The following is an 18,346-nucleotide window of genomic DNA, read 5'->3' on the forward strand; positions in this document are numbered from 1 at the left end:
TAGCCAGGAGCAGTAAATGTAGGTTATTTGATTTGATGGTTTTGTGAAAATTGGATTATAGGTTCTGTTCACAGGTGTCCTTTGAATTAACCCACTTTACCTGGTGTCCAGCTCAGTGCCCTGAGCATCTGCCCTCCCTGAGTATTTGTTAGTGGTTGAATGATAGTTGAGCAGTAAGTTGTATGGGTTAGTAAACTGTTTTGTTATAGGGATCCAACATGAGGACGTGAAGGCCAGTTAAGGATTATTCAGCATTTCCTAGAATGTTTGCTTGAGCCCTATTCCCATTATACTTTGGCAAAAAGATGCTCCCCAAAGAAGTCACAGAAACGTCAAAACTTTATTTTGGTTTGTGAGTTTCCCAAGGTTTGATATATTGACGAGTTATCACACCTGCAGTGAGATGCGGAATGTGGCTAGGTATCTTTCTTAATTTGAGTATTTGTGTTTTAAAAGGTGCAGCATAATTTGCTGAGTCCTCCTTTTGGGTGGGCAAATGGATCCCAGGACAGCAACAGCCGCCGGGCGACCACCCCTCTCTATCATGGGTTCAAAGAAGTAGAAGAAAACTGGTCTAAGCATTTTTCATCAGGTCAGAAAGAAGATTGTCAGTAAGAAGCTGACTCACTGGTTCTCATTGGGGGGAGTGAATTTGGTGCTGGAGATTGCTAGAGACTCCTCAAGATTTAGTCTATTCCCTATAGGTGGCAAATACCAAGGGATTCAGAACCTTTTTGGAAATAGACTGTCACATATCACACATTGATTTTTTTTTTTTTTAAGATTTTATTTATTTATTTGACAGAGACACACAGCGAGAGAGGGAACACAAGCAGGGGGAGTGGGAGAGGGAGAAGCAGGCTTCCCGCGGAGCAGGGAGTCTGATGCGGGGCTCGATCCCAGGACCCTGGGATCATGACCTGAGCCGAAGGCAGACGCCTAACGACTGAGCCACCAGGTGCCCCCCCACATTGATTTAAAAACAAAAAGCAAAACAACATTGAGACATAAGAATTAGGAATTCTTGTGTCTGCTCATAGAGTGCAGTACATGGATTTCTGCCACTGTGAGTGATTACATTTACTTTTCTATAGGAATGTGGTTCTAGCCCACAGGCTAAACTTCCTTTTGGGTCATGGTGGGATACTGTTCAGAAAATAATGGGAGCCATGACCTTCTCTGTGGTGTTTCTCACCTTCTCTGTGGTGTGGAGCAGTTGTCCATTCTTTTGATGAAATGTCTCTTGTGTTTATTTTTGTTTGTTTATTTTTATTTTAAGATTTTATTTATTTATTTGACAGAGTGAGAGAGCACAAGCACGGGGAACAGTAGAGGGAGAGGGAGAAGCAGGTTTCCTGCCGAGCAGGGAGCCCAATGTGGGGCTCGATCCCAGGACCCTGGGATTATGACCTGAGCCGAAGGCAGATGCTTAATGACTGAGCCACCCAGGCGCCCCTAGAGCAGTGGTTCTTAACTAGGGATGCGGGGACATTTGGCAATGTCTGGAGACCTATTTGGTTGTCACAGCGGGGAGGGTGCTAAACATCCTGTCGTGCACAGGACTGTAGCAAAGAATTACCTGGCCCCAAATGTCAGTAGTGCCAAGGTTGTTTGTGTCTTCAGGTGTCCAAAGTGTTTATTTAGTTTTTACATTTTATAATTGCTAAACAGAGTTGAGAATTAAACCACTCTTTTAACGAGCCCACTGTTTTTCAGATGCTGTCCCACAACCCAGATTCTACTGTGTCCTGTCCCCAGAAGCCTCAGAGGATGATTTGAACCGACTCGATTCTGTGGTACCAGGAATTTTAAAACCCCATTTTACATGTGGGTCAGATGGTTTCCACCAAAATCAGTCTGTCAGGGGAAAAGGGAATGACTTGCTTTTTGTAATGAGGGAATTTGGCCTGTATTAGGATTTGAACTTATTCTAGTAGGAATATGTTATTTGCTGGGCTCTACTTTTGCCGTAGGGGCACCTTCTTCCTGTCTCTGTTAGCATCTTCACATGCAGATATTTTTAATGGAAAAAATAGTTAACATCATTCTAATACCTGCCCTTGTGTGTTCACAATAGTCCATAAACTGAGAGAGGTCCCTGAATGGGAATCTTGCTGCAAGGAGAAATTCTTACCTGTAATTTGAATGAGCTATTTTGTCAGTCATGAGATTAAATGATAGTGTATGGGTAGTAGACAAAATATCTCAAAAAAATAAGAAAAGTTTTTTTCCTCTCGATATTAGGCATGTGATGTTCTTTTCTCTAAGCTTGTCAAGTATGATGAGCTTTACACTGCACTGACATCCCTGCTTGCAGCCGGATCCCAGCTTGATACCGTCAGGAGGAAGGAAAACAAGAACGTAACGGCCTTGGTAAGACCACTGAAGCCCAGGCTGATTATAAAGAGTTTGGAATGTGTTTGATAATTGGGTAGCGGTTCTACCAGAAATTTCTTCCTGGGATCTAATCAGTTACTGAATTATCTGTTTCCAGAACTGACTGATACTTCAGTATTTTTTTTTTTTTAAAGATTTTATTTATTTGGGAGAGAGCGCGCGAGAGAGATTGAGAGTGAGCACAAGCGGGGAGGGGGGCAGGACGGGCAGAATGAGAAGCAGGCTCCCCGCTGAGGAGGGAGCCCGACGTGTGGCTCAATCCTAGGACCCTGCTTTGTTATTATATATATTCTCTGTCAAAGACCTGCAGAGCAGACTTGCAAGCCAGATCTTAGTTGAAGGTCAGGACTGCACACAGTCTGCTTTAAACATTGTATTTGGAATGGTTCTTACTGTTTGGGGGCTCGTGACTCGATTCCAAGTGCCACTGCTGTGACCACTCTTTTCGCTTCTTCCAGGAGGCCTGTGCCCTTCAGTGTTACTTCTTGATACTGTGGAGGATCCTGGGGATTTTGCCACCATCAAAGACCTACATGAACCAGCTGGCTATGAACTCACCTGAGATGAGTGAATGTGACATCTTACACACCCTGCGCTGGTCTTCCCGCCTCCGCATCAGCTCTTATGTTAACTGGATAAAGGTACCACGGTGTCACACAGGGCTTGCTGCCGAGGGGTGGCCAAAGCCACCATGCTCTGTACTTGTGGGAACTTGTTAGTTTTTAAGGGTAATGAAAGCTTTAGACTCTATCTGTAATAATCTGAACACTTTTTCTTGCTGTCCAAACAGGATCACCTTATCAAACAGGGCATGAAGGCGGAACATGCTGGTTCTCTCCTAGAACTGGCATCCACCAAATGTAGCTCAGTGAAGTATGATGTTGAAATTGTAGAGGAATACTTTGCTCGACAGGTATGTTCGTTTTGGGTCCATAATACCAGGATTTAGCTTTTGCCGTAGCCCTTTGCCACAACTAATTAATATTTTGGGTACTTTTAAAGATCTCATCATTCTGTAGCATCGACTATACCACCATCTTGCAACTCCATGAAATTCCAAGTCTGCAGTCCATCTACACCCTTGATGCTGCCATTTCGAAGGTCCAGGTCTCCCTGGATGAGCATTTTTCCAAGATGGCCGCCGAGACCGATCCTCATAAATCTTCTGAGATCACCAAGAACCTGCTTCCAGCCACTCTACAACTCATTGACACCTATGCATCATTCACTAGGTGTGACGGGCTGCCTGACCGCAGATGTTGGAAATGGGGAATTGAGATCCTTTGGCTGTTTACTTTCTTTAGAAGCCTGAAAATTCTTCAAATTGAGCTTGGTGGTTCTAAGTACTGTTCACTGTGCAGATCCTTAAGGACTGAGAATCTTACATTTTTTTCTTTTTGTCAGCTCAGGGTTTTTTTCTCTCTTGGTAAAATGTTTTTTTCTCTAATATAAAGAAAGGGATGCCTGATGAGAGAATTTTCAAATAGTTCAGGAAGAGCCAAGAAGAAGTTTGATTTCTATAAATCTTTAAATATTTTGTAGCATTTAACTTGTAGGATACAAGGAAAGATAATGAAATTTCCCCAAACATGTCATTTCTGTCATTCACTGAGATGAAGCTTTAAATGCTTTTTAAATTTCATGTAGGTAGTTAGAGAAATTTTGTAATGAGTCGGGGATTATTTTGAAATCCAGTCCTTTCTAAAATAATACACATTGCAAATTGCACGCCCTATAGACTACTTCTGCATGATGTTTAAATACTTGGAATCTACGTTCAGTGTATAAAGATGGGGAGTTTATTCACAAAACAAAATTTATGGCTTTTCTTACGTGGGAAGAACTGGCAAAACTGCGTCTGACTTGGCACGTAACATTAGCACACCAGAGTTGAGGAATGGCTACCCCGTGTAGCTGTTCTCACTGGGCCCCTTTACTCTTATTTACTTTCTCTGGTCCCTGTAGGATTTCACTGTTCAGCTCCTGTTCTATGGAGCTTTTATGCTAAAAGGGACTTGGGTCATTGTAAAGCTTAACTAAAGCCTAAGTTTGAATGTCTTGGAGTAAGTAGAGCGAGGACTATTGTTGGAGGCACAGTTCTTGACGATACATGAGCAATAGGCATGAATAGCAAATGGGAGAGCTTGCTATGTGTCAGGTATTTTTCTAGGTGCCGGGGGGATTGCAGTAGCAAAGCTGACCAAGTCCCTGCCCTCTGAGAGCTTCTAGGCTCCAATCTGGCCCATTAGGCCAACTCTTTATATAATAAGCTGTTAATAAATATTCCTGGCAAGTAAGTTTGGGAAGTCCTGAGTAAATACAGGTGAACTGCTTTTGAAAAAGTATAGAACAGTTGACCTTTGAACACCGTGGGGTTGGAAGCACCAGTCCCCCTATGCAGTTGAAAATATGCATAGAACTTTGTTTTCCCCAAAACATAACTACTGGGAGCCTACTGTTGACCAGATGGGGAAGTAAAAGGACTTGAGTAGGACTGGAGTTAAGGGTGGTAGTTGCCCTCTAAATTTATAGCCGTTTGTATTTTTCTGAACTGCAGTAATTGCCTTATTGATAACAGGAAGTGTCTATTAGCACATATTTTGTATATATTTGTATCATATACTGTATTCTTACAATTAAGCTAGTGGAAAGAAAATGTTATTAGGAAAATCATAAGGAGGACAGAATATGTTCACAGTACTGTATTTTACTTATTGACAAAAATCTGTGTGTAAGTGGACCTGTGCGGTTAAAACTCCTGTTGTTCAAAGGTGGACTGTACTTCTCAGAGCCTTCAGTATATACACTGCCAATCTTCCAAGACCAGGGGGAGGTGGGTAGATAGTGTTCAATGTTTGCCAAGCTCATTTGTCCTAGAATTGTGTTTTGGGGACATTTCAGAGGATGGAATATTCTTTGGAAAATAGCTACCCATTGGGATTTTTACGAGATCACAAAGGGGCGGGTACTGTCAACTACATTTAGTAGATTAGGAAACCGAGGTACAGGTGTTTCAGTTTGTCTAGGGCAGTTTCTTCTAACTATGATGGGAGTAGGTTCTTCAGCTTTCATGTATCCCCTATTTTTTTCTTCAGAGCCTATTTGCTGCAGAACTTTAATGAAGAAGGATCCACTGAAAAACCTTCCCAGGAGAAATTGCATGGCTTTGCTGCTGTTTTGGCTATTGGCTCTAGTAGGTGCAAGGCAAACACTCTGGGTAAGTGAATGTGCTTTTTGAAATGCTGTTACCACTGGTAGGACGAGTCCTACCACTTGTCTACCTGTGTACTGACATTTGCCACTTACTGGAACCTTTCTGTGTATCAAACGTTGACATAGGTTTATCTCTGTCAGTCCTCTCAGAAGCTTTATGAAGTGTTATTTTCCCCTTTTACTCCATAGGAGACTAAGTCTTAGAGAAGTTAATTTGCCCAAGATCCTACGTCTTGCAGGATGTGGAGGCTGGGATCCAAACCAGTCATTTGGTTCTAAAGCATTAGCCTGTGTTCTCCTTTTCATTTATGGAGATCAGGGAGATTAGCAAGCTGCTGCTTCGTGCTGGGCAGACCTCTTCCCCATGTTAGGAATGATCTGGTAGAAATGGAGGCTGGGGAAGCAAAAGGACTTGAGCAGGACTGGAGTTAAGAGCAGTTATTATCCCATCAATTTATAGCCGTTTGTATTTTCCTGAATTGCAAGCTTTAAATGCCCTTTCAGTGTTCAGATAGTCACACTTTTGGAAATTAAATTCTCCTACTTCATGGAATGCTGTTCTTTTTTTTTTAAAGATTTTATTCATTTATTTGACAGCACGAGAGAGCACAAGCAGGGAGAGCAGCAGAGGGAGAGGGAGAAGCAGGCTTCCCGCTTAGCAGGGAGCCCAACGTGGAGCTCAATCTTGGGACCCTGGGATCTGACCCGAGCCGAAGGCAGATGCTTAACTGACTGAGCCACCCAGGCGCTCCTGGAGTGCTGTTCTTGATGCGCATTAAGAATCCCTGCCTTCAGGGGCACCTGGTGGCTCAGTCAGTTAAGCGTCCGACTCCTGATTTCGGCTCAGGTCCTGATCTCCGTGTGGTGGGATCGGGCCTGTGTCAGGCTCTGTGCTCAGCGGGGAGTCTGCTTGAGATTCTCTCTCTCTTTTTTGCTCCCCCACCTGTGTCTCTCACTCTGTCTCCGAAATGTATAAATAAATCTTTAAAAAAAGAAAAAGAATCCCTGCCCTCAGATTTGTCTTGAGAGAAGAGACTAAGGTGCTACCTGTTTGTGGAAGGTGTAACAGACGCTGAGTAGTGATTTTAGCCTGACTTGTAGTGACATGCTCCCGCTTTGTATCCCTTTCTCAGGTGTCGTCTTTACTTGCGAGATTAGAAAGTGACTGTGATGGGAAATGAAAACCTTATAATTGACATTGTTAGCTATTAAGCAATTAGCTAGTTCTTGGATGTAGTACTGCTATTTGAAAGATCCATCTAAGCGATCTTAGTAATTATGTTGACAGCTTGGGCAATGGTGTATCTTTCTGCATTTGGGCTTGGCTTTAAAATAGTATGTGTCATTTTTTTCTCGCTTGTGATGAGTCCTCGTCCTTCCTGTCGCCTCCAGGTCCCACACTGGTTCAGAATTTACCATCCTGGGTGCAGGCTGTGTGTGAATCCTGGAACAACATCAACACCAATGAGTTTCCCAACATCGGATCCTGGGTGAGTGTCTGTTCTCAGAGTAGGGATGTGGAGCGCTAGCCATTCTGTGTTCTGTTCTTATTCCTTAGGCTGAAAGTAACTGCAAGAGATCTTGGTATGCTGCAATATATTTGCTATGGTTGAATCGATAATCAAAGGCTTGAATTACCCAAATGGTACCCAGGTGGTTGTTTTGTTAAGAAATCTGTGTTACTGTGTTATAAGACAGCCGTTTTATTATTCGCTCTGTTTCCTTGTCTCTTTAATACTGGGATGTGAAGATTAATTGTATTAAATATAAGGTGCCTGGCACAGTCTTTGGCTCCTGAATTCTCAGTAAATGTGAGCTGTTTTCATTTTCTTTTTAGGAAAAATATCAGGAACCTGCTCCTTTTGTCATAGTTTTCTAGGGTAGCTTTCAGGTTCTGGAGGCTGTTGGAAGACTGTGGAGTCTCCTGTCAGTTCACTTGACCTTTGTGTCTGCTCTGCTCAAATTACCTCTATTAACATATTATTCCCTTGTCACAGTTCTTTGTGAAAGTCAAGCATTGTAATCTTGTTATCCCTGCTTTATAATTGTGATCTCTGTTTACATCACCCGGAGCTATAGTGGAAGGATAATGAAGATATTTTATTGGAGACTCTAATGCTTTGCAAAATACACCTCCTTCTTAATTATTAGAGATAGTAGTTTTAGTGTTAAGTAGAATATATTCTAATTATTTGAAAACTGGTGTTGGGTATCTTAACTTTGTACTAACATTTAAAAAGCTTTTTGTTTTTTGAGAGGAGGAGAGAGAGGGGGAGGGGTAGAGGGAGAGGGAGAAAGAATCTCAAGCCGACTCCGCTCTGAGCACGGAGCCTGATGAGGGCTCCATCCCATGACTTTACTAAGATCATGAGCTGAGCTGAAACCAAGAGTCAGACGCTCAACTGACTGAGCCACCCAGGCGCCCGAGAGAGAATCTTAAGCAGGCTCCATCTCATAACCCTGAGATCATGACCTGAGCTGAAATCAAGAGTTGGATGCTCAACCGACTGAGCCACCCAGGCGCCCTTTAACTTTTTAAATTTTAAGTTACCTTTGTACTAACTAAAAATTGTTAACTGCTTCCTTCGCTCTACCCCACTTTCCTTCCCAGGATGAGTAATAGTGTATACTGAGTAGAGCCATTGTCTAGAAACCTCAGTGGGTCTTAGTTTATGCCACTGGGTTCTTTTCCCCCCACGTGAGAATTTTTATCCCTGCTAGATAGACGGTCTGTCCATTCATGTCTGTTTTGCTTCCTTTCAGCGCAATGCCTTTGCTAATGACACCATCCCTTCGGAGAGTTACATCAGTGCTGTGCAGGCTGCTCACTTGGGGACTCTTTGTGGCCAAAGTCTGCCCCTGGCTGCTTCTCTGAAGCACACCCTCCTCTCACTGGTCAGGCTGACCGGAGATCTTATTGTGTGAGTATCTACTACAGAGCCCTGCGTGCTCTATTTCTGTGTTCCTTCGTAGCTAAAGGAAGATGGAGTTTATAATCGTGTAATAATGCTTTTCTTGTATGCTTCTGTAGCAAAGAGAGTCTGTTGTTTCAGAGTGGACTGTGAGCATTAATCTAGAATGTGATGTGAAAGGTAGCAGAATACCTCCTCCCCTCTGGCAGAAAAGGCCATCCAGGCTTTAAATCATACTGTAATTTTGAGGTGCTTTGGGTTGGAGTTTTAAGGTGGCAGTGATAGATTTCAAATCCTGCATCTCCAGAATCCTCGCGGGAGTTAGCCTCTGCTCTTGTGGGGCCTGGGGCAGGCCAGGGAGGCACTGCTTTGTCTTCCTGTATGTAGGACCCGGGTGAAGGCCTCTATCACATCGCCTTAAAAGTGATCCAGATTCCTGGCAGTTCTACGAAAGTTGTCTGGGATGGGTTTCTAGCTTAGGTTTCAGTTAATTTTCTTTTCTGAATATTACAAAGTACATTTTATATTGTTAATTTAACATTTTAATAAATGGACTTCTCATGTGGAATGATTTTTGTTTTGTTTCTGATATAATAATGAAAAATAAAATTATGAAGTTGTATGATTACACTGTATGTAAAAAATATCAAGGGGAAAAAGACAGGAGTAAAAGCCCTCCTCCCTCAGTAAATGATTGAGTTGCCCTATCCTTGCCTTTGCAGCTTTGTGGCAGGAGTATATGCACTAACATGGTTTCATTTTCTTTGCTGAAGTTGGTCCGATGAGATGAACCCGCCACAGGTAATTCGGACCCTTCTTCCCCTTCTTTTGGAGTCGAGCACTGAGAGCGTCGCTGAGATCAGTAGCAACTCCCTGGAGCGCATCCTGGGCCCTGCGGAGTCTGAGGAGTTCTTGGCTCGAGTGTATGAGAAACTGATCACTGGTTGTTACAACATTCTGGCCAATCATGCAGATCCCGATAGGTGAGCCTCATTGAGGGGGTGGTCAGGCTCCCGTGACCTCGTGCTGCTTGCAGCCGAATATACCAGTGCTGTCTTCTTTATGTCATTAATTAATGGCTTATTGTGCTTTTTAACAGACAGTTCTGTACTTGTGTTCATTTTATGTTCTTGTGGACATGCACGAAAGGTTATTTGGAATCCGCTTTTATGATTGTTAGGAATCAATGTTGAGAAAGTGGAAGGCTTAAATGGTTCAGATTTGGAAACTTTAAGTAATTGAACAGATGCTTATCAAGCGCCTTACTTGATGTAATGAACTGTACAAAGGAGCTTCGTAGAATTTCTAATATTTTTAGAACCATGCCTCTGAGATGGGTGGTGGGGACTTACCTAAACCAAACCATTGTTTGACTTTGGTAGTTTAGGCCGTAGTGATGTGGGCGAGTCCTTAAGAGCAGCAGAGTGAGTTGCAGCTTTGTCCCACTGAGAACTGTACTAATGAAGGGTCCAAGTATGGACATTGCTGGCTTTTTGTTGTTGACTCCAGAGTTTCATCAAGCATTTCTTTTTTTTTCTTTTCCTCCCTCCCTCCTTTCCCTTCCCTTTCTTTCTTCCTTCTTTCCTCTCTCTCTCCCTCCCTCCCTCATCCTTCCTTCTTCCCTTCCTTCCTCTTCCTTCCTTCTTTCCTTCCTATTTATCTGTCTATAATTTGAAACAGCAGCAATGATTCTTTGAACTCTTAGCCATTGACTATATCCTTTAAGATTTTAGGAACTTTTTCGTTTTGTTATAGTTTAATGTGTTAGATATGTACTGACCTCCTGTGTAGCCAGGCTTTATGCTAAGCTTTGAAAAAAATTTTTTTAAAGATTTTATTTACTTATTTGACAGAGATAGAACACAAGCATGGGGAGAGGCAGAGGGAGAGGGAGAAGCAGGCTCCCCGCTGAGCAGGGAACCCGATGTGGGGCTCGATTCCAGGACCCTGGGATCATGACCTGAGCTGAAGGCTGATGCTTAACTGACTGAGCCACCCAGGCGCACCTTATGCTAAGCTTTGAAAAAAAATTGAATATTGTCCTTAAGGTTTAGTCATAAACTTCGGATTTTTAAAAATCAATATTAGGAAGACATTGAAACAGACCTTATTTCTGCTAGTTAATTTTTCTTTTGATCCTCAGTGGACTGGATGAATCCATCTTGGAGGAATGTCTCCAATATTTGGAAAAGCAACTGGAGAGCAGCCAGGCTCGTAAAGCTATGGAGGAATTTTTCTCTGACAGGTGAGCCGTATTTTGTTTTACTCAGTGAACATTTTTTGAATGTCTCCTGAAAGCATTAGGTATTTTTGTCTCAGGGAACACTTAAAGCCTGCTTTAGGTGTTTGTACCGGGGGGAGGACTTAGATTAATTGCTGGTCCTTCAGGTTATTGATGAGGGGTTGATTTCATGAACACCTGGTGTCGTTGACTGACAAGTGACCAGTCCCCTGAGGGGAGATGACATCGTGAAGAAATAGAAGCGGATGCCTTTTTATATGAGCCTTAATGTGATTCTCCCCTTTTTTACTCCTTCTGCCTCCCAGTGGAGAACTCGTGCAAATCATGATGGCAACAGCCAATGAGAACCTCTCTGCTAAATTCTGTAACCGAGTTCTGAAATTCTTCACCAAACTCTTCCAGCTGAGTGAGTGACAGCTTTTAGTAATCTTCTTACGGGAACTTTGATGTCCAGCTAATACTGTGCATATCTTCTGCCCAAGTATAACTACCGAGTAACAAGTGCAGAGAATCCCTGCAAGGAAGTTGGGAAGGCAGTTGGAAACTTGCCCGAAGCCTTTCCTGGCTCCTAGTCGGCGCCTTCCCTCCTGTCCCTCACCCTCCGTCACTGACCGTAGCCTCTCGGTCTGTCCCTAGCTGAGAAGAGCCCAAACCCGAGCCTTCTGCATCTCTGTGGCTCTCTGGCACAGCTGGCTTGCGTGGAGCCCGTGCGCCTCCAGGCCTGGCTCACCCGCATGACTGCGTCGCCCCCCAAAGACTCTGACCAGTTGGATGTGATTCAGGAGAACCGGCAGCTGTTGCAGCTGTTGACTACGTACATCGTTCGGGAAAACAGGTAGAACACATGCATTTGAGTCACGTGTCCCTAAGAGCCCCAGATGAATGTTGACAGCATTTGCGGCGTTCTTTCCTTCAGGCATTGGTCCTTAGCATTTTGAGCGACTCCGGAGCTCCCCTCACTAGACTTAAGGAATCTAGTAGAGCTCCTTAATTTCTCCTGTGGAAAAACTTTGCAGTGACTGGGCCTGTCAGTTGTCACATGGGTGAATGTTCTGTGCTCTAATAGCTGAAGTCCAAAACTGGGTGCATATATATGGAGTGGGGAGAAAGGGGGTGGGGAGAGTCATGTATTTAATGTTTAATTTTCAATGTCTCTTACTTTTATAAATTTAGAAGTACAGTCAGATTCCTGTTGTTTACTTACTAATTTGCTGTTTCTTTTCTACCAGCCAAGTTGGGGAAGGTGTGTGTGCTGTGCTTCTGGGCACCCTGATCCCCATGGCGACAGAGATGTTGGCCAACGGTGATGGGACTGGTTTCCCTGAACTCATGGTTGTGATGGCCACACTGGCCAGTGCAGGTCAAGGTGCCGGCCATCTTCAGCTTCACAATGCTGCTGTGGACTGGCTGAGTAGATGGTAAGATGATGAAATTGGAGGGGCCTATCTATAGGTGCAGCGTTGCTCTTAGAGAGAAGGGGGATAGATAATGAATTACAAGTTATTTTCTTTGTAGCTTGGAGTGAGTATAAAAGAACTTGAGTCTCTACCTTTTTATTGGGGATTGAGGGAGTAGTCTGTAACTGTTCACTTGAGACTCAATCTTTGTTACATTCTTATAGAGTTTCCTGTTCATTATCCTTAGGAGAAGTCTTAGGGAAAGTGTATCAAGTGTCAGTGATAAGACCAGAGCACCTACACCTCAGTGTTTTCTAAGCATGCCTTTGCTTCCCAGTGTCACAAATTGTTGCAGGATTCATGAAAACTGCTTCCTTTTCTTTGGTTCCTTAGATGATTTTTGTGTCTCCCCTGTCCCCCCCCCCCCTTTTTTTTTCCTTTGGGACAGCAAGAAATACCTATCACAGAAGAATGTGGTTGAAAAACTGAATGCCAATGTAATGCATGGAAAGGTAAGCAAAGTGCAGCATGACAGCAATCAGGGACTGATGATTCTTCTTTGTGATCACATAGAAGGCTCTCCGTTTGACTGGCTTCTGGCCTTGGCCAGCCTGGGTACAGTTTCAAAGCCCTAGGAGTTTGTAACGTGAACTGCATGCCCTCGGGCCTCTGCTGGGTTGTGAGGAGTGATGGGGGGAAATAACAGGGTAAACAAAAAACATCCAGCTGAATCCTTAAAACCTAGTGAATTCTTGCTGTTTTTTAGACATTGGTGTGCTGTAGAAAATTGTCTCCTGCTCCCGCATTGGAACTGGGTACTCTGACTAGGTGGTATATGGGGTCACCGACTGACTTCTTTGCTCTAGTCCCCTTACTAGAATTGTTTAATTTACCTGAAGGTTCAGGTCACTGCTGTGAAGAACGGTTTTAAACTGACAGAAGTCTTGCATGCAGGCATTCTTCTCCTCCCCTTGTCCCACCATGAACCTGACAGAGGTGGCTAAGAGCAGCTAACTGACCTCTGAGACCCAGCACTGCACCATTCATGTCTCCTTCCTTTCTTGCTAGTCTTTGTCCTCTCAGCTCTGAACTGTCAGAGCGCCTAGGGAAGGAACTTAGAAATATGAGGCCTTGATGCCAGGCTCCTGGGATTTTAGGCAAACATGAGCAGTGGTTTGCTGGAAAATTTCGCTTGATTTCTGAAGCTATTCCTCCCTACTGCATAAATTTAAAACCCAGTAACGTAAATGTCTTTTACTAATGGTTAAAAAAAATGCTGTTGGTAGGAAAAAAGCCAATGAGAGCCCATTCATACTTTTAATCTAGTCTTTTTATTATATTGAGGTATCCTTGACATGTAACACTATATTATTTTCAGGTGTACAGCATAATGATTCGATGTTTGTGTAGGTTGTGAAGCGATCACCACAATAAGGCTAGTTAACATCTGCCTCCGTACATAGTTGTAAAATGTTTTTTTCTTGTACTGAGGACTTTTAAGACCTATTCTCTTAGTGACTTTCAAACATGCAATACAATATATTGTTAACTATTGTCCCCATGCTGTGCATTATATCCGTGTGACTTACTTATTTTATAACCGGAAGGTTGTATCTTTTGAACCCCCTTCATCCATTCTCCACCCACCCCCTGCTTCTGCCTCTGGCAACCACCATTCTTCTTGAATGGTTTTTGCCTCCAATTCTACTCTGTTTTCCTGATTTCATTTTTACCTCATTTTACAACATTTTGTAGAGGGTTGTTTTCGTGCTTGAGAATGAATGAATCACATTAATTCAGCCCAATGTATTAACTGCTACATGCAGTCACAGTGCTCAGAGCTGAGGAAATAGGTAATTAAAATGTTTTTTTGTCTGCTTTTATACGAAGTCTCTGATCTTGAGCTTTATTGAGGAGAGTTTGAGAAAACATAGTACACAATAATCACATATGGAGAACTGGTTTCTGTGGTGTGATGGTGGTCTTTTCTTCCAGCATGTGATAGTCCTGGAGTGCACGTGCCACATTATGTCTTACTTGGCCGATGTCACCAATGCCCTGAGCCAGAGTAATGGTCAAGGCCCAAGTCACCTCTCGGTGGATGGGGAGGAGCGGGCCATTGAGGTGGACTCAGACTGGGTGGAGGAGTTGGCAGTGGAAGAGGAAGACTCCCAGGCTGAGGATTCAGTAAGTACCACATCATCATCCAGGCAACCATGCCAGTTTATTAACGGCTGACTGCCACTGACAGAGCTCATGCTAACAAGCCTTTGGCCCTCTTTTCTAGCCCCTGTGAGCTTCAAAACTCTCCCACTCCTGTCTGCTTTCTCCCACTTTATATGACTAATGCCAGACTGATTTTCCAGGTCTGCAGAGTAAGCTGTAGGGATCTGATCTCTTAGGGAAGGGACTGTTTAATAAGCACATGGCTTCTTCCATGCAGAGTCACTTACTCTGCAGTTCTTCAGTGTTTGTATCCTAAATGGAGTCTTAGGGATGATTTCTTCATGGGAATGGTGTGAGCTCTCTTACAGAGAAAGCTTAAAATTTCTTTTATTTATTTATTTTAGAGATTTATTTATTTGAGAGAGAGATGGGGAGAGTGAGGGCGAGCATGTATGAGCAGGGGGAGGAGCAGAGGGAGGGGGAGAGAGAGAGAGAGCCCCAAGCAGACTCCCTGCTGAGCACTGAGCCTGATGCAGGGCTTGACCCCACGCCCCTGAGATCATGACCTGAGCCAAAACTTAAGTCAGATGCTCGACCAACTGAGCCACCCTGGCACCCCTAGATTTTTTTTTTTTTCCTAATCATAAAACCTTAAGCTCTCACCTGGAATTGTAGCACGTTTATAGCCTGCAGATAATTTCAAGGGGTAAGTTTTTACTGGTCATTTATGAATCGACTGTTTATTCTCTGTAGGCCTGCGTAGAGGGTATATTTCTGATTAAAAAGATTTATTATCTTTGAAGGATGAAGATTCTCTTTGTAATAAACTCTGCACTTTCACGATCACTCAGAAAGAATTCATGAATCAGCATTGGTAAGAGTAGTTCATTCTTTCAGGGGAGGATTTGTTGGGCCTTGGACTGTTGGCGCAGCTGGGCTCATTTACTCATTCTCGTTCTTTGTAGGTACCACTGTCACACCTGTAAAATGGTAGATGGGGTAGGTGTGTGCACAGTTTGTGCCAAGGTGTGCCACAAGGATCATGAGATTTCCTATGCCAAATATGGTTCCTTCTTCTGTGACTGTGGAGCCAAGGAAGATGGCAGCTGTTTGGTGAGAGTTTGGAACATTCGCTGGGCTAGGAAGGGTGACTCGTTAGTGACACGGGAATGCTGAAGCCAAACTGGGAAATTGCCTTGTCACCTTCGTGGTAGCCCAGGTCTAGGAGTAAGTTCTGGGTCTATCACTGATCATGGCCTAAGCCACTTCACTTAAAATGTTAGAACTTTCAGGGTCCTTAAAAATCTTGCAGTTTTTTTTCTAAGACCTGCCACAGTTTCAGATGTTGTTATTAAGACCTGTGGCTGTGAGTGGCGAAGTATTAGCTACTAGGTGGGTACCATGAAGATCAGAATTCAGGCGGTTGGATATCATTTAAATGTTTGGCTGATTTCTCCTCCGGGTCTGCATTTCCCACCAAGATCTCAGGCAGCATTTCATCTGTGTTTGTGGTTCGAGCTTTGGGCTTCTGACATTTTCTGTCCCTAGGCGCTGGTGAAGCGAACTCCCAGCAGTGGCATGAGCTCCACCATGAAGGAGTCAGCCTTTCAGAGTGAACCCAGGGTTTCCGAGAGTCTGGTGCGCCACACCAGCACATCTCCAGCGGACAAGGCCAAGGTCACCATCAGCGACGGAAAGGTTGCTGACGAAGAGAAGCCCAAGAAGAGCAGCCTGTGCCGTACAGTGGAGGGCTGCCGGGAGGAACTGCAGAACCAGGTGGGGGTTCTGGTGGTGCCTGGGACGCTGGGTGGAGTGCGGAGCCGGGCCAGCTGGTTCCCGAGCGAGCCATGCGCAAGGCTCTCCTTGCAACGCCCCTAGTGGGGCTGAGGGACGCTTTGTCCTTTCTCTTGAGTTTACTCATTTTCACGGGACAGATCTGAGTAGGGCCTGTTGTCAGCCCCTGCCTCACAGGGAGGGATTTGGGACTGAGGAGCAATGGGGGGGTTTGAGGGAGCGTCTGTTTTAGTTGTGTAATACTCTAGAACACCTTCCTTGGCCAGTGTTTTCTCATCTGAAGCACAGAATACAGAAAGTCATTTACATGATTGTTTTCTCAGTTTTCTCAAGGATGGCACATAACCAGAACAATTTTAGATGCATAGGAGAGAATTTAGCTAATCCTGTGTGATGGGTGTATTCTAGCATTAGGGTGTCTACATGGGATTCCTGGTTTAGAAAGATTGCTCTAGAATTCGTAGCACGATTCCAATATTATCGAAAGGAAGAGATATGGCTAGAATATCAAATTGGAAGTGTGGAAGCTGGATTCTAGATTCTGAAGGTAGTTATTGGCAAGATTTATTAATGATGAGTATGACCCGTTTTCTTTCTTTTTTTTTTTTTCACTTGTGTATTTGGATTTTTCTCAGGCCAATTTCTCCTTCGCTCCTCTCGTGTTAGACATGCTCAGTTTCCTCATGGACGCCATTCAGACCAACTTTCAGCAGGCTTCAGCTGTGGGGAGTAGCAGCCGGGCCCAGCAAGCCCTCCGGGAGCTGCATACCGTGGACAAGGTGGTTGAGATGACAGATCAGCTGATGGTGAGTGTGGCAAGAGCAGCACATTTGCTGAGATGCCAAGGTGTGCTGGATGCTCTGAAGAGTATCCTTAGGACAGCCAGTCCCTAGCTAGCCAGTGGGGAGATCCACGTGTGAGGTGTGTCTTCAAAGGAACACACAAAAGGTCCTTTGGGCCAACTCAGTGAGTAAGTTCCCTTTCAGTTCATAAGAATATATGAACGCCCAAGATGTGAGGAACAACATCTGAGGGCAATTATACTAGTTAGAAATTTTTTCCGTATATAAAGTAGGACACCTCAGGTCCCACTGGCTTGCAAAATCATATTTGTCGTCTTCTGCTTATAGTCCTTCAGGTAACTCTAGTTCTTCATGAGAAATGGCTTAGAAGTTGTAAGTCATTATCCACTTTAAAACCTACTGCTCAGCACTGAGAATAGGAGTTCTGGTGTGTTCTGCCTGTCAGGTTTAGCAATGGTGTGAAATAGTGGAAACCAGCCTAAAGTGTCTGTGCTTCTGAAAGGAAAGTGTACAAATGAACGAGGTATAGGAATAGATCTCATAAAGAAACTGTTTTTAAGGGAAAAATATTCCCTCAGAAATAAACACATGTACATACAGATATTCTGATATTTTAGTAAAAATGAGTCACAGTTTTACAGTAGTGGCTTTTAGACTTTGAGCTGTTAAAGATGAAGCGAATAAGTATTGGGGTGGTGTTGGGGATCCATAAAGTTGCCGACTCAGTTTTGCCAGGTCAGATCAATGAAAAACATTCCCTCTGTTATCACCGTCATTTGACGTAAAAAAAAGGGCATTTTAATATTTTAAGAAGCCAGTACTTTTGTATTAATTAAATTTAGCTTTGTGAAACATTCACTACGTTGTTCTTAATTGCATTGACAAAATAACTTTGAGAGGCTTGCCTAACTGTCCGTGGATTAGACTGAAATCTGTTGGGTTTGAATGACTGCGTTATGCAGTGTCTCGGTCACATGAATAGTGGATGGATCCACTTGATCTCTTTGGCTTACTACTGCCTATTCTCTGCTTCCTTCTTTGCCAGGTTCCCACCTTAGGCTCCCAGGAAGGCGCCTTTGAGAATGTTCGGATGAATTACAGTGGTGACCAGGGCCAGACTATTCGACAGCTCATCAGCGCCCATGTGCTCAGGCGGGTGGCTATGTGTGTGCTCTCCTCCCCGCATGGGCGCCGCCAGCATTTGGCTGTCAGCCATGAGAAAGGGAAGGTGGGTTTCTAGTTCTTTCCTACTCATTTTAGGTCATATTTGTCTTAAGTGCTAAACAAAACAGATAGATGACTATACTCAGATTGGTCCTCTGGGAGAAGATCTTTTGGGTTCCAAGAATGCTTTACAGGACAGAGCTCAATGAGCTTTTCTACTCCAACTCTGAGTTCATTGGTTAGACTTAGAAGTAATGT

At 43.8% G+C, this 18,346-nt stretch overlaps 1 protein-coding gene across 8 annotated transcripts in view; it reads left to right on the top strand.

Annotated features, from left to right (window-relative positions):
• UBR4 (ubiquitin protein ligase E3 component n-recognin 4) overlaps positions 1 to 18,346 on the top strand; it is a 131,611-nt gene that overhangs the window by 30,772 nt on the left and 82,493 nt on the right. For all 8 annotated transcript variants that reach the window (XM_036115527.2, XM_036115528.2, XM_036115529.2 and 5 more), the window contains exons 20-40: positions 457 to 592; positions 1,717 to 1,796; positions 2,245 to 2,373; positions 2,856 to 3,038; positions 3,188 to 3,310; positions 3,400 to 3,629; positions 5,493 to 5,614; positions 7,003 to 7,100; positions 8,374 to 8,531; positions 9,296 to 9,505; positions 10,666 to 10,767; positions 11,070 to 11,170; positions 11,401 to 11,599; positions 11,994 to 12,182; positions 12,610 to 12,673; positions 14,157 to 14,348; positions 15,131 to 15,201; positions 15,293 to 15,440; positions 15,876 to 16,103; positions 16,757 to 16,927; positions 17,970 to 18,152. In XM_036115527.2, the coding sequence (XP_035971420.1) occupies positions 457 to 592; positions 1,717 to 1,796; positions 2,245 to 2,373; positions 2,856 to 3,038; positions 3,188 to 3,310; positions 3,400 to 3,629; positions 5,493 to 5,614; positions 7,003 to 7,100; positions 8,374 to 8,531; positions 9,296 to 9,505; positions 10,666 to 10,767; positions 11,070 to 11,170; positions 11,401 to 11,599; positions 11,994 to 12,182; positions 12,610 to 12,673; positions 14,157 to 14,348; positions 15,131 to 15,201; positions 15,293 to 15,440; positions 15,876 to 16,103; positions 16,757 to 16,927; positions 17,970 to 18,152 (3,117 nt within the window). The remainder of the gene's footprint in view (positions 1 to 456; positions 593 to 1,716; positions 1,797 to 2,244; positions 2,374 to 2,855; positions 3,039 to 3,187; positions 3,311 to 3,399; positions 3,630 to 5,492; positions 5,615 to 7,002; positions 7,101 to 8,373; positions 8,532 to 9,295; positions 9,506 to 10,665; positions 10,768 to 11,069; positions 11,171 to 11,400; positions 11,600 to 11,993; positions 12,183 to 12,609; positions 12,674 to 14,156; positions 14,349 to 15,130; positions 15,202 to 15,292; positions 15,441 to 15,875; positions 16,104 to 16,756; positions 16,928 to 17,969; positions 18,153 to 18,346) is intronic.

This window comes from Halichoerus grypus, chromosome 5, assembly GCF_964656455.1.
Source record: "Halichoerus grypus chromosome 5, mHalGry1.hap1.1, whole genome shotgun sequence".
Lineage (NCBI taxonomy): Eukaryota > Metazoa > Chordata > Mammalia > Carnivora > Phocidae > Halichoerus > Halichoerus grypus.